The 13,044-nt window shown below is 40.7% G+C and overlaps 1 protein-coding gene across 3 annotated transcripts in view; it reads left to right on the top strand.

Annotated features, from left to right (window-relative positions):
• Positions 1 to 632: 632 nt before the first annotated feature.
• The window catches only part of Drd3 (dopamine receptor D3), a 55,658-nt gene continuing 43,246 nt past the window's right edge, over positions 633 to 13,044 (top strand). For all 3 annotated transcript variants that reach the window (XM_052158737.1, XM_052158736.1, XM_052158735.1), the window contains exon 1: positions 633 to 902. In XM_052158737.1, the coding sequence (XP_052014697.1) occupies positions 633 to 902 (270 nt within the window). The remainder of the gene's footprint in view (positions 903 to 13,044) is intronic.

Here is a 13,044-nt window from a genome sequence, read left to right as displayed (position 1 = left end):
TGCCTCTGCCTCCCAAGTGCTGGGATTAAAGGCGTGACTGCCTGGCCCCTTCCTTGTTTACTAACTGCTTACCCACAGTTATACTATCCTCAACCTCTTCCCAACTACCATTTCTGATTTACTTTTCTCCAAAATGCATATTATCACTAAACTGGCCTTCTCTTGATTATTAAATATTCCCCCTCCCGAGCCTTCATAAGCGAAGAATTATCTGTTCTGTTCCTAACTGTATTTTCAGTTCTTATAGCACTGCCTGCTATTTTTTTATTCTTTCTTTTTAAGATTTATTTTATTTTATTTTTATGAATGATAGTACACTGTTGCTCTTTTCAGACACACGAGAAGAGGGCATCAGATCCCTTTACACATGGTTCTGAGTCACCACATAGTTGCTGGGAATTGAACTCAGACCTCTAGAAGAGCAGTCAGTGCTCCTAACCACTGACCCATCTCTCCAGCCACACACCCCCCCACTGCCTGCTATTATATAAGAAATGTTCCATCAGTATATGTAGACATGAAACATTTTAAACTGTATCTACACATCATAGCCCAGCTCTAAGGAGTCTGATTTAATCCACTGTCTGTCTTTTCCTAGAAGCATTTTGGAGTCACGTTCCTCCATCTGGGCTATGGCACCTCTGGGCCAAATCAGCAACCACATCAACGCCACCTGCGGGGCAGAAAACTCCACTGGGGTCAACCGGGCCCGACCGCATGCCTACTATGCCCTGTCCTACTGTGCACTCATCCTGGCCATCATCTTTGGCAATGGCCTGGTATGTGCAGCTGTGCTGAGGGAGCGGGCCCTACAAACCACCACCAACTACCTAGTGGTGAGCCTGGCTGTGGCGGACCTGCTAGTGGCTACTCTGGTGATGCCATGGGTGGTGTACTTGGAGGTAAGTGAGCTCATGGTACATGCTGCTCTGGAGTGGGTAAAGACTTCGAACACTCCTTGTAGTTAGGGCTCAGAGGACTGGGGAAGGAAGGAGAAGTCTCCCTCTGGTGAGAGAGATGACACGTGAAAGGGAAGCTCATAAGAACCAGAGGCCTGAGAGTGCTTCCCTGCCTGTGGGTCCAGTATCCAGGTGACTGGACTTGAATGATGGGACCCTTCTCGCTCCATGCCGGTCATGTGATAATGATGAAGGTCCTGTGATAATGATGAAGGTCATGTGATAATGTTGAAGGTCATGTGATAATGATGAAGGCCATGTGATAATGATGAAAGTAATATGATAATGATGAAGGGCATGTGATGATGATGAAATCTATGTGATAATGATGAGGTCATGTGATAATGATGAAGGTTATGTGATAATGTTGAAGGTCATGTGATAATGGTGAAGGCCATGTGATAATGATGGTCATGTGATAATGACGGTCATATGATAATGTTGAAGACCACGTGATAATGATGAAGAAGGAGCATCTTCATCCAGGTTCAATCAATCTGAGATGAGAGGTACAGGACAAGGGGGAAAGAATATTTTCTAATAAATGAGATGAAAGTTAGAATGGTCAGTATGTAGAGCAGAGCCCTCTGCCCTCTCTTCCTTATGTTTCATCTACTCTTCATCTTGGCTTTTTCCCTCCTGTGTGCTGCTGGCTCTCCATAGATTCTGCTACCAAAGGATCAGGCAAAACCTTCAAATTTAAATTTCCCATGCTTCCGTTAATAATACAAAGCCCTCACCACTCCAAGAATGCACCAGGCTCTGGAGGATTAATCTTGGGAGGAACATTTCTTAAATTTGAAAGTATTTTCATTTAAAAGTGCAAAATAAGAGTCAGAAGGTGATCAAGACAAAACATCCATTTGCTAACAAGAAAATCAGGGTGCCTACATCTGTTCAAGAAACACACTTCCTTACCAGGAAAACATGCAATTATTAAAGAGATGTTTTAAACGCCTTAATGTGCTATTAATATTTCTCCTCTGCACTGAGTGTCACTCTAAAAAGATATCCAATGAAGGATCAAAATGATGCTATGATTAAGAGAAATTAAGATTCATCAAATTAATATTTCAGTTAATATTAATAGTGAAGGTGACAGTTAATTAAGTATGACATATCACGGGAGAGTAAAAGCCTTGAACACAGACTGCCTAAGCTAGTACCCGTATTAAAGAGTGACTGGGTACTAAAATTAGACTTACGAGAGCAAGGGGGGGGAGAACACATGAGAAAATAAATGAATAGGTATAGAAAGAAGAGGAAAGGAAGAAGAATAAGCGGGCTGACTGGGGTAGTTCTAGAGGGGAAAATGTGTATTTCTTCTTCCTAGTTAGGATAATCCTGATGGTGAGGGATCTTACAATTATCTTGACTTTTCTGTCAACCCAATTATGCTAAATCATCCATGGTGGCAAGGCAATGCCTTCCTCTTCTCCTGAAATCATGCTACCTACTACAAAAGGGATGAACTATTTATTATTTGATAGTCAATGGTAATGACAATGGAGTTCAAAACAAGTAATATTTCGGTTAAAAAATGAGGTTCTTCATATCCCTTGACCCGATAATTCCGAGAAGCAGCTACACCCTGCTAATCACTACAGCTCAGTTGACTCTGGACCTCCCACAGGATGAATGCCAGAAAGAAATAGAGGCGACAAAGATTTCGATCCAGTAAGCATTTCCATTCATCTATGACAAAATTAGGCCTTTGATGCTTACAGTAAAGTGATGTTGACCAAAGAAGGGCTCTGTTGGGCTGCCTATTGGTGATTGCTTCAGGAAGTCTGGTTGGACCATAATGGAAAATCTCTGTCCATACTTATTTAGAATGAGTATTGTGACTTTTCTGCCCTAGAACAGCATGACAGCCCCCTTCTGACCACAGTTGCCAATATCAATGATGTCCCCAATCTACTGTTGAACGTAAGAGATCAACCAGCTTTGTAGAAAACCATCAGAAACCCAGCCAAAGGCCTTAACAGACTCTCTGGAGCTGTATCTCAGGGTTGTGTCCAGTGAAAATGGATGTGATCAAGCTGTTAGCCATCCACTATCCCCAAAAAGAACAATGAAAAACACCACCAGGTTGTGCAGGACAGTTTTCAGGAAGCCAGCGCATGGTTGGTGAAACCTATATTCATCTAAATGCATGGAGGAGCAGAGATAATACCCCACTGGGAAATGGGTCAGCTCTGGAACCAACTTTGTGTTTTTATCAAGTTACCTCAAGACTTTAGTGACTAGAGGTTAGTCAATATAGTTCTGTATCTGAGTCTTTCTCCAGTAATCAGGGGTCTATCTTGCTAGAGCCGAGGGTAAGATTTAAAGCAGCCATTATTCAACTAAGATATGATTGTGTCCGAGAGAAAAACCAACCATCATGCTTACTAATGAGTCCTGAAAATTATGCAGTTTGAGTGGCTGGTCTGGTAATTTTCATTGGTACCTAAGAGGAAAGAATGTGGCATGGACCACAGATGCTGCTATCAGCTTAAAGATTTAAGAGCCTTCAGAGGACAGGACACACATGAGTAGGAAACTATCTGAGAGCCAGAAGACTTACAAAGTCCATAGTCTGACTTGGGTACACTCATCTTTTCTGAAGGAAAGTGATAACATGTGTGAGTTAGAGGAGACAGTTACACTGTAAATACGGGAGAGCCTGACTCACCGTGATTTAAACAAAACAGGTTATTTTTGTCCCGCACCAGAATTCTGGAAGAAGGCGTCTGCTGATGCTATTCAGCTGTCCTGTGGTGTCAAGGCTTCTATCTGTCCTCTGGGCTGTTTGGACAAGCCACCTACTTCTTTACACTATGACAGACTAGCTGATAAAGCCTAGGGCATCTTGTCAGTGTCCAAGCATAGGACAGATGTGGTTGGCAGGGAACAGAGAAAGAAATGGGGGAAGGTGGAGGGAAGGGGAGAGGGAGAGAGGAGAGAGAAATCTGAAACACCTTAACTTGAATGTCTCCCCAAGGAATTTCAGTCTAACTGGCCAGAATTAAGTCATGAGCTAGACAAGGCCAAAAAAGAAAAAGTTAAAATTTAAGGTGTGTTTAAAAGGAAAACACAGAGGCTGAGGAATTGCTGTGAAATGGGCGTTAATTGTCATCCAACACAACCTCCATTGGAGTTCACTGGAATGGATGTTATTCCAACCCAGGGTCACTTGATAGTGACTCCAAACAGGGCATCTGAAGAGATGAAATTACATGGATAAAACGGGGATAGCAACACTTTCAATGCTGGGCTGAAGTTAGTCTCAACTGTCATCACCTAAGAGGGTACATTGGTAACTAAAAAGCATGATCTGTATGTCTGTCCACGCAAACATTTTTAATTGTAAGCCAAAGGAAATTCAACTCCACTAAGTTTAAATTGTAAGCACAATGAACTGGCTCCCATATTTAACAGTCCTATGGCAGTGCTGGCTGAAGGCATTCTTGGATAAGGGTTCCAACTCCATTTCTCCACCATCTTTCTGCTCAGCCTTCTTTCACAGAGACCTCAGGCAAAGTGATAAGCTATAAGCCTCAGATATGCACACCCTACCGTCTACACAAGAGAGAAATTGTGGAGGTGTTAAGAGGCACTCAGTTGGACTGACTTAGAACATAGGACTTTCTTGGAACTGAGCACCCGGTCAGAACTGGCATTACCATAGTTTAAAACTGTGCCCCTTCCAAAGAACACATCAGTAGCTCAGGGTTCTCATGGGTCCATAGTAAAATGCAGGGACAGCTGAGAAGGCACAGTCAACGTGAGGTGCAGTCAGCTGTCGGAAATGTCACCTTCTTTACTAAGAGGCACAGGAGCCTGTCCTCAGGAGGTGTGTAACAGGAAACTCACAGGGGCCAGCCATGGGGTTACCTCAGTATTCTCTGTCCTCTGTCTTTCTTATAGGACAAAAAGTTTATGGGCAGCCTTACAAGTTGCATTTCAGAGGCCCCCCAGCTTAGCTCTTTGATTCGGTTCTCTTGGTTTTCTGAGAGACTCTTTTCTAGGTAGTGCTGCGGAGTTCTAACTCAGATTAGCTCTTCAGTTTCTCATTTCCGGCTTTACAGAGCTACAGGCAGAAGCTCTCCAAGCACACACATTCTCCTTGGTTCCACTTGGTTAAGCACTTTTTTTTTTTAATGATCCTTGATGCAGTTATATAAGAATGGAGAAGGGAAGGACGAATACAGGAGAATATTTGAAATACAAACAGTTCCTACTATCAACGGTCCGACTTTCAATTTTTCTTTGTCGTTATGATGGTATGAAGGTAATACACATTCAATAGAAACCACATCTCACATTTTGAATTCTGATCTTCTCCCTGGCTAGCTGTGCATAGCACAATATCCCAAGTGTGCTGAGAAGCGGCAGAAATCACAGCTCCCATTCAATCTCATGACCCCAAGAGGAAATCAAGACTGCCCTGGCTACGTGCTGCTGAGCTGTGCGTTGGACAGGCTAGATGTATTAAGTGCATTTTCCACTTACAACACTTTCTGTTAGGTTTATTGAGAATGAATCTCTTCACTGCTGGAGGAATACCTGTGCTAAAGTCAGAGGATTTGGGTCTCAGTTTGGACAGGAGAAAATATTCAAAAATAAGAACCATAGAAAAGTAGACAAAGCAGCCCACCCCTCTGAGAGATTATAGGTAGTTAATGATTGCTGGGGTTAAGACATTTCCTTCACTGCATAGCCATTGATAAAGTGTCCATGTATCTTTTAATAACCCTACAGTCCTGTAAGCAATTGTAATAAAGCCCATTCTCTTCCCCCCCCTCTCTCTCTCTCTCACACACACACACACACACACACACAGAGAGAGAGAGAGAGAGAGAGAGAGAGAGAGAGGATATGAAACATCAAAGTAGACCAGGATCGATTCAGGCAGAGAAACACCATAGAAGAAATAATCTAAATTGAGGGTGATGGCAGAAAGGAATGTGTAGGACAGGGAAAGTCTTTGGACCTTGAAATGATATCAATTATTAAAAATAAGGTTTTTAAAGAAGAGCTGCACCTCAGTTCAAAAAACAGATAATAGTGGTTTTAATACCTCCCACTGGGAAACAAAGAAATGGGGGATTCTCACGAACTCTGGTTTGCTCAAAGGGAAAGAATATTAAATCTGGAAGAGCTTAGATGACCATCCTCCAATGTGTTGGATACATCAGAAATCCCGCCATAGTCTAGTGACAAGCGGGTCTGGGAGCACACATCCTAAAGTTACTCACCCATGATGCCTCGCGCTTAACGCTGTGTGAGCATTAACTCCAAGCTAAACCCTTATTGCAGAGACAGCTTCTCATCGATGGAGTTCACTGTTGGGTTGAATTCAGCTCTGCCAAGCAGGAATTTTCAGGAGGTCTCTAGTCACTGTAGTAAACCTCTGTCCCCAGTCAACCCCCAACACCCCAAGTATCTTGTGCCACCACTTGCCATCATCCCAAGCAACAATTGTGACCTCAGAGGTTGTTAATTTTCTCATATCAATAGGGAAAAAAATCATAATATTCAAAGATGTGAAAAATTCTTACTTATAGCCCTATTTTTCCCCTCACAACAAATCTGCTTTTAAAAAAAGGAGAAGAAATGACCTAGAGGCTAGTAGCACTGTTTGCTCTTCCAGAGGACCTGAGTTTGGTTTCCAGCATCCACTCTGGGAGGCTCACAACAACCTGTAAGTCCTGTTCCAAGAGATCGGAGGCCCTCTTCTGACTCCTGCAAGAACCGGTTCATATATGCATATATATACACATATATTTTTTCTAATTTTTAAAGATTGTAAATAAGACAAGTAAAAAAAAGTGGAGAAGATAATTAGAGAAGTGATTTTACTTTTGCTTTTTGACTATTTACCCCCACTAACTAAAATCCTATCCCTCTAGGGCAGGAATTCTCAACCCGAGGCCCACAAACCACTGCATTGTTTCCCTGTATTCCAAAAGAAATTTTAAAACAAGGATTGGCTTAGGAAAGTGGATTTATTTTCAGTCTGTCCAAACTACTGGCAGAAAGAATCTGATTTCTTTCTACCATGTCTGTGACAGCCTTATAATTTACACAAATCCATGAGAGGGAGAGAGAAGAAAAAAAAGACACACTAATGCAGATCTAGCAGAGAGACAGGTTAATTGGTCCTTTCCTGACAGACCGGGCACTGAGTCCCAGGGTGCCTGCCTTGTCTCCACTCTCAGCAGGCTGCCTCCGCTCTCAGTGTGAGGATCTGTTATATTTTTATGCTGCTATGTTATTACACACCTCTGCCCCATCTCTTTCTCTGTCCATTCTTCATTCTTCAAGGAGTTGAGATGTTATATCATCTATTATTGGATTGTACAGATATCCAAAAAACTCCTGCAATAGCCTTGTGCTAGGAGGAGTTGGAACAATTGTGGAGGTCCTGCTACTGTCCGGTCACCTCTGTAGCTTTTGTCACCTCTTGGCTTCAGTTCCTTTGGAATAGCTGGTTATTCCTGGTTCTAGTCTTTGTGGGCTTCCTCATCGCCTGGGCTGCCACTGCCTCTGGTCACATACCATTTTGACCCTGACCATTTCTTCCTGGCTCTGCACAATTTTGGAAAACATCACTTCATCCCTCACCAGGATGAGATTCATTTCCTGACCGGCCAGATCTGAATCTACATCAGAGAAGAAGTGTCATGAAGGATCTAGTGTCCAAGGCTCTTTACTGGCCAAATGGAAGCCACTGACAGCTCAAGAAGGAAGGGCTATCAGAGCAAGATTGCTTAGAGAGTAGTCTCAAAATTTGAAAAGACTGAGTCTTGAGTAGAAAGAATCCTGTTCATTGTGCACTAGCGGAGTTGTCTGCAAGTCCATTTGACCCTCTCCTTTGACAGAATGTGGAGTGGAAAGCATTTCCTCATCCTTTTCTTTGAGGTCAGCCTTAAGTTTGGCCTTCTGTGGTACCTGTCCAACACATCAGTTTTGTAGTAGAAAGAAGTGAGGTTTTTGCTGGGCGTGATGGTACAAACCTTTAATCCCAGCTTGGGAAGCAGAGGCAGGAAGATCTCTGAGTTCAAGGCCAGCCATGGCTACACAGAGAAACCCTGTCTTGAAAAAAATCAGCAATAATAATAATAATAATAGTGAGATTTCTGACTTCCACTTTGTAGGGAAATATTAACAGACCACAACTTCAAAGAGAATTACAAAACAAAAAAGAACAAGGCCTAATGGTTTAAAGAATATCTTATATTAATATGTGTGTGTATGTATGTATGTATGTATAGACTGTGTTCTCCTTAAAAATGGCCTGCATTTAAAATTTTAGTCTCTAAGAGTGGTGCAACTTGGAATATAAAATGCTTGGACTCAAGTTGTCACATGTACTCAAAATGGTGGTCACTATGACGTCAGGGAATATCAATCAGGCTTTCGTGGACAACCATTAGTCTTTGCAGATTCTTGTCTCTCAAATCAGACAGGATTACCAGGACCATTGCAGAAGCAGGGATCATTTATTAAGAAAGAACCACTTTCTAGTCTGGAGGAGGCAGACCAGAGCTAGGGGGGTTCAAAGTTCTGCAGCAACACTGTATGAAAGACTATACCAAGGAAAGACTATACCAAGGACCGGGAGTTTTACAGATGATTTGCATATCAAGGCTTCCTTTTTTTTTCTCTATATTCTTTGTTTACATTCCGAATGCATTCCCCTCCCCCCTTCCCGTTCCTCCCTCCTCATTGGTCTCATAGGCCCTCTTCCCTCTGCCCTTTTCCCAATCACCACCCTCGCATTTCCCTGTCCTGGTACTCCCCTATAATACTGGATCAACTCTTTTCAGAACCAGGGCCCTCTCTTTCCCTCCTTTTGGGTATCATTTGATATGCTAACTGTGTCTTGAGAATTCAGAGCTTCTGGGCTAATTAATATCCACTTATCAGTGATTGCATTCCATGTGTATTCTTTTGTGATTGGGTTACCTCACTTAGGATGATATTTTCCAGTTCCAACCATTTGCCTAAGAATTTCATTGTTTTTAATTGCTGAGTATTACTCCATTTTGTAAATATACCACATTTCTGTATCCATTCCTCCACTGAGGGACATCTGGGTTCTTTCCAACTTCTGGCTATTATAAATAAGGCTGCTATGAACATAGTGGAGCATGTGTCCTTATTGCATGCAGGGGAATCCTCTGGGTATATGCCCAGGAGAGGGATAGCAGGGTCCTCCGGAAGTGTCATGTCCAGTTTTCTGAGGAACAGCTAGACTGATTTCCACAGTGGTTGTACCAGCTTGCAATCCTACCAGCAGTGAAGGAGAGTTCCTCTTTCTCCACATCCTTGCCAATACCTGCTGTCTCCTGAGTTTTTAATCTTAGCCATTCTGACTGGTGTGAGGTAAAATCTCAGGGTTGTTTTGATTTGTATTTCCCTAATGACTATGTTCATAGCATCCTTATTTATAATAGCCAGAAGCTGGAAAGAACCCAGATGTCCCTCACTGGAGGAATGGATAAAGAAAATGTGGTATATTTACACAATGGAAAAGCCTTTCCTTGAAGGCTCTATCTGTTGAGTGCTTGCTTTGGGGTTGGTATCCAGTCTTCCTCTCAGCCAGCTGATTTCTTTCATGTGTTAATTCATAGTCAAAGGCTTTGTAAAGCCTTTCTGACCTAACTCTCCACATATTCGGCCTCAACTGTGTAACTAGCTAGGAACATACAAAGGGCCCATAAATGGTATCATTATTAACAATTTCAGCTCAGATAACATCAGCTTAATAAATCATTTTTAGGCTTTACATTCTAGGAAAATTGGATCCTGGAAGATCACAGATGTAAAAGGAAATACATGTCATATTTATGCAGAATTTCTCATTTTGAAGCAGATTAGAATATTTAATTTTTCAGGGGTCTTACAAGTTTTTGAAAATAGATTTATTACCTGTACACAAATGCATCTCACAAACATGGAAGCCGAATTCAGTCAGATCCATGAAATAAGTCATTAAAAAGATCTCAAACCAAAGTAAAACTTAAATGAACGTCAATTCTGTCAAAAATCTAATACAATGACTGAGGACCACAAAACATCAAATCTCCATTTTTCAGCATCCTTTTTGTAAAATTTACTAAACGTAGAATATTCTAGGGATATCCAGTTGTTTCAGATACAAAGGACTAGTAATTTTTGTAGAGAACCATTCTGATATTGCTAACCTAGTAACACATGGTTTCTCATCATATTCTTGAAGAGCCTCTAACAACTGTGAAAAACTTCGTATAATTCATCTAGATGGCTATGTATTAATAAAATTCTTAGCTTTTTATTAGCTGATGATATTTCAGAAATAAGAAAGCATGTGTATGCCATCTGCATTCTTTAAATCTTATAGTTTTACTCTAAGATATTTGGCTTGGAATGAGGAAAAGAAAAACCAAATAAAATTGGGCCTTTTATGTGGTGCTGCAGACTGAACCATGAACCCCCCCCACCCCTAATCCTAGATAAGAACCTAACACTGTGCTACAACCCCAGCCCAATATGAGATGTTTGGAGTTTAAGAAGTCTGATAATGTCTCAAACTCTTAGTTGTGAAGTGCATTAGGATGTTAGTTCATGTCTAGAGTTCATGTGGGGTTTTCTTTGTAAATGTTGGTTATCCAGCTAATATGTGTATACATTCATATCTACATTTCAGACACACCATGGACACCATTGTAGCACAAGCAATGGTATAATGCAATGTAATTGGATTGTAAACATCATTTTGCTGAATGTTCTTTAAAAATTGGGAGATTTATGTGTGTTTGTATGCAGACATATCTGAAAACATAAATAGGATAAAACTTCTAATGGTATTTCTGTCATGTTACAGCTATTAGATACTCATTCGCATAGTATTACATTAGGGATAATAACCATTATAGCTGTAGATGCAGAATTACATGTGATCATAAGAACATTTTGTTATGCATAACATAAAAATTGAGCCCTATCATGCAATGAACATAGAGACTATAAATCTGACATTGCTTTTTGGAAACAATACTGGAGTTATCTTAATAATCTTATTGTATACATATCTATCAAATTAGGTGTTAAAATATTTAATATCACAAGACTATTTATAACAAAATACATTTTATTATCTATTATCATGGCATGGTGTTGAGTATTAGCTTATCATTGCCACAGCAAAGCCAGACCATCTCAACATTGACTAAATATATGTATATTCTATACGCACAAAGGCTCAGAAACCAGGCAAAAGTGTTTTCACACGTAGGGCTACTTCTTCAATTTTTTTTTTAATGTTGTATCTTAAAGTTATGTTTTAAAAGTTCCTAACAAAGCTCAGTTTAGAGAGTTCTCTGACAATTTAATAAAATCATTGCGGAGCCAGAAAGCTGTGCAACTGGGAGATCAGGTCTGGAGTAAGAGTAAGGTGAAGATATGTCCACACACAAAAATCTCCTCCTGAGACGATCCAGCTGGTGTAGGCTGCAGCCGGTGTAGGCTGCTTTCTCCCTGCTCTAGGCCTGAGGGTTTAGGGTACATGCAGCTTTATAACCCCCACCTCTGACCTTGAGGTAGTCGCATTGCCTGCTGCCCAGATTACAGGCTAAACTTCCTCTCTCTCTAAAAGGACATGTCCAGAAAGTACCTGGAATCCTTCTTCATGCAAATGAAACATTCTCAGCACTGAAGCCCAACCTATAATGTAACTTAACCCCCAAAACCCTCTTCTGTGTCCAAGGTTTTATAGGCCTGGTTCATCCCCAATAGAGAGAACTGTTTCACTGAAAACTGTGTCTGGAGAACGCACCCACCTGGCTACGCTCCATTCCTTCCAGTCCAGCCCACTGTCCAACAATGTCCCATATCCCAAGGAGAAAAGCAGGCCCAGACAGACAAATTATATCTTAACAGTTCAATCACTTGCTGGTAACACTGTGCTTGGTATGAGGTAAGAACATAGGATTTTGCCTGTCACATTCCGGGTAATAAGAAAGCTTGTCCAGGCCAGGCAGTGGTGGTGCACACCTTTGATCCCAGCACTCGGGAGGTAGAGGCAAGTGGATTTCTGAGTTCGAGGCCAGCCTGGTTGGTCTACAGAGTGAGTTCCAGGACAGCCAGGGCTACACAGAGAAACCCTGTCTCAAAGAGGAAAGAAAAGAAAGAAAGTTTGTCCAGAAACTGAGCGTCACTGGTCCTAGGGTGGGGCATCGTTGGGAATTCCATCATGCAAAGAAAATTTAACAAAAAGAACTTTGAGAAGTATATACATCCAGATTTTATATATAGTTCATCCTTAACAAAATCCTATATTTACATGTTAAAGTTTTCTTAGGAAAAGAAACCCAATAATGAAATAAAAGTTTTTTTAATGTACTTCATTTAATGTTCTTAGACTTGATCACCTCAATTCATCATGAAGTAATTCTATTTAGATATGTCACATGTTGATTCCCAAATGTATTTGAACCATGAATTTTTATTAACATACAAACCTTTTTGATGCTCTCTTGTCTTCTGCTTTTCTTGACTACTCAGGGGAAAACAACAAATGTAAAATTTAATTTTTTTTAGAGTCTCTTTTGGAAGAAAATTCTTATCAAAATCTCTGTAGCCAATAAAAAAAAGTCCTGAAACTTAACAAAACTTTCATCTTGTGATTTAATGAATGCAATTTTTTATAAACACAAACTGTAATTTAAATATTTTTACTGTCCCTCTGAAGAACTTACTTTAGAAGACCAGATGTCTCTTTTTCCCTTTTATTGAAAATAGATTTTTTTCTCCTCACATACTATATCCTGATTACTGTTTTCCCTCCCTCTACTCCTCCCAGTTTCTCTGGCCTTTCTTACCATCCAGATCCACACCCTCTCTGTCTCTCATTAGAAAATAAACAGGGATGATAATAAAATATAAAAATATAAAACAAAAGCTAATACATCAGAATAGAACAAAAATGAACAGAAAGAAAAGAATCCAAGAAAAGGCACAAGAAACAAATAAAGATATAGAGACCTACACATTCACACTCTCAGGGATCCCATAAAAGCACTAAGCCAGAAGCTACAATATATACTTAAAAGAC

This window comes from Apodemus sylvaticus, chromosome 15, assembly GCF_947179515.1.
Source record: "Apodemus sylvaticus chromosome 15, mApoSyl1.1, whole genome shotgun sequence".
Lineage (NCBI taxonomy): Eukaryota > Metazoa > Chordata > Mammalia > Rodentia > Muridae > Apodemus > Apodemus sylvaticus.
The sequence above is the reverse complement of the archived record's forward strand: the minus strand, read 5'-3'. Positions and strand labels throughout refer to the sequence as shown.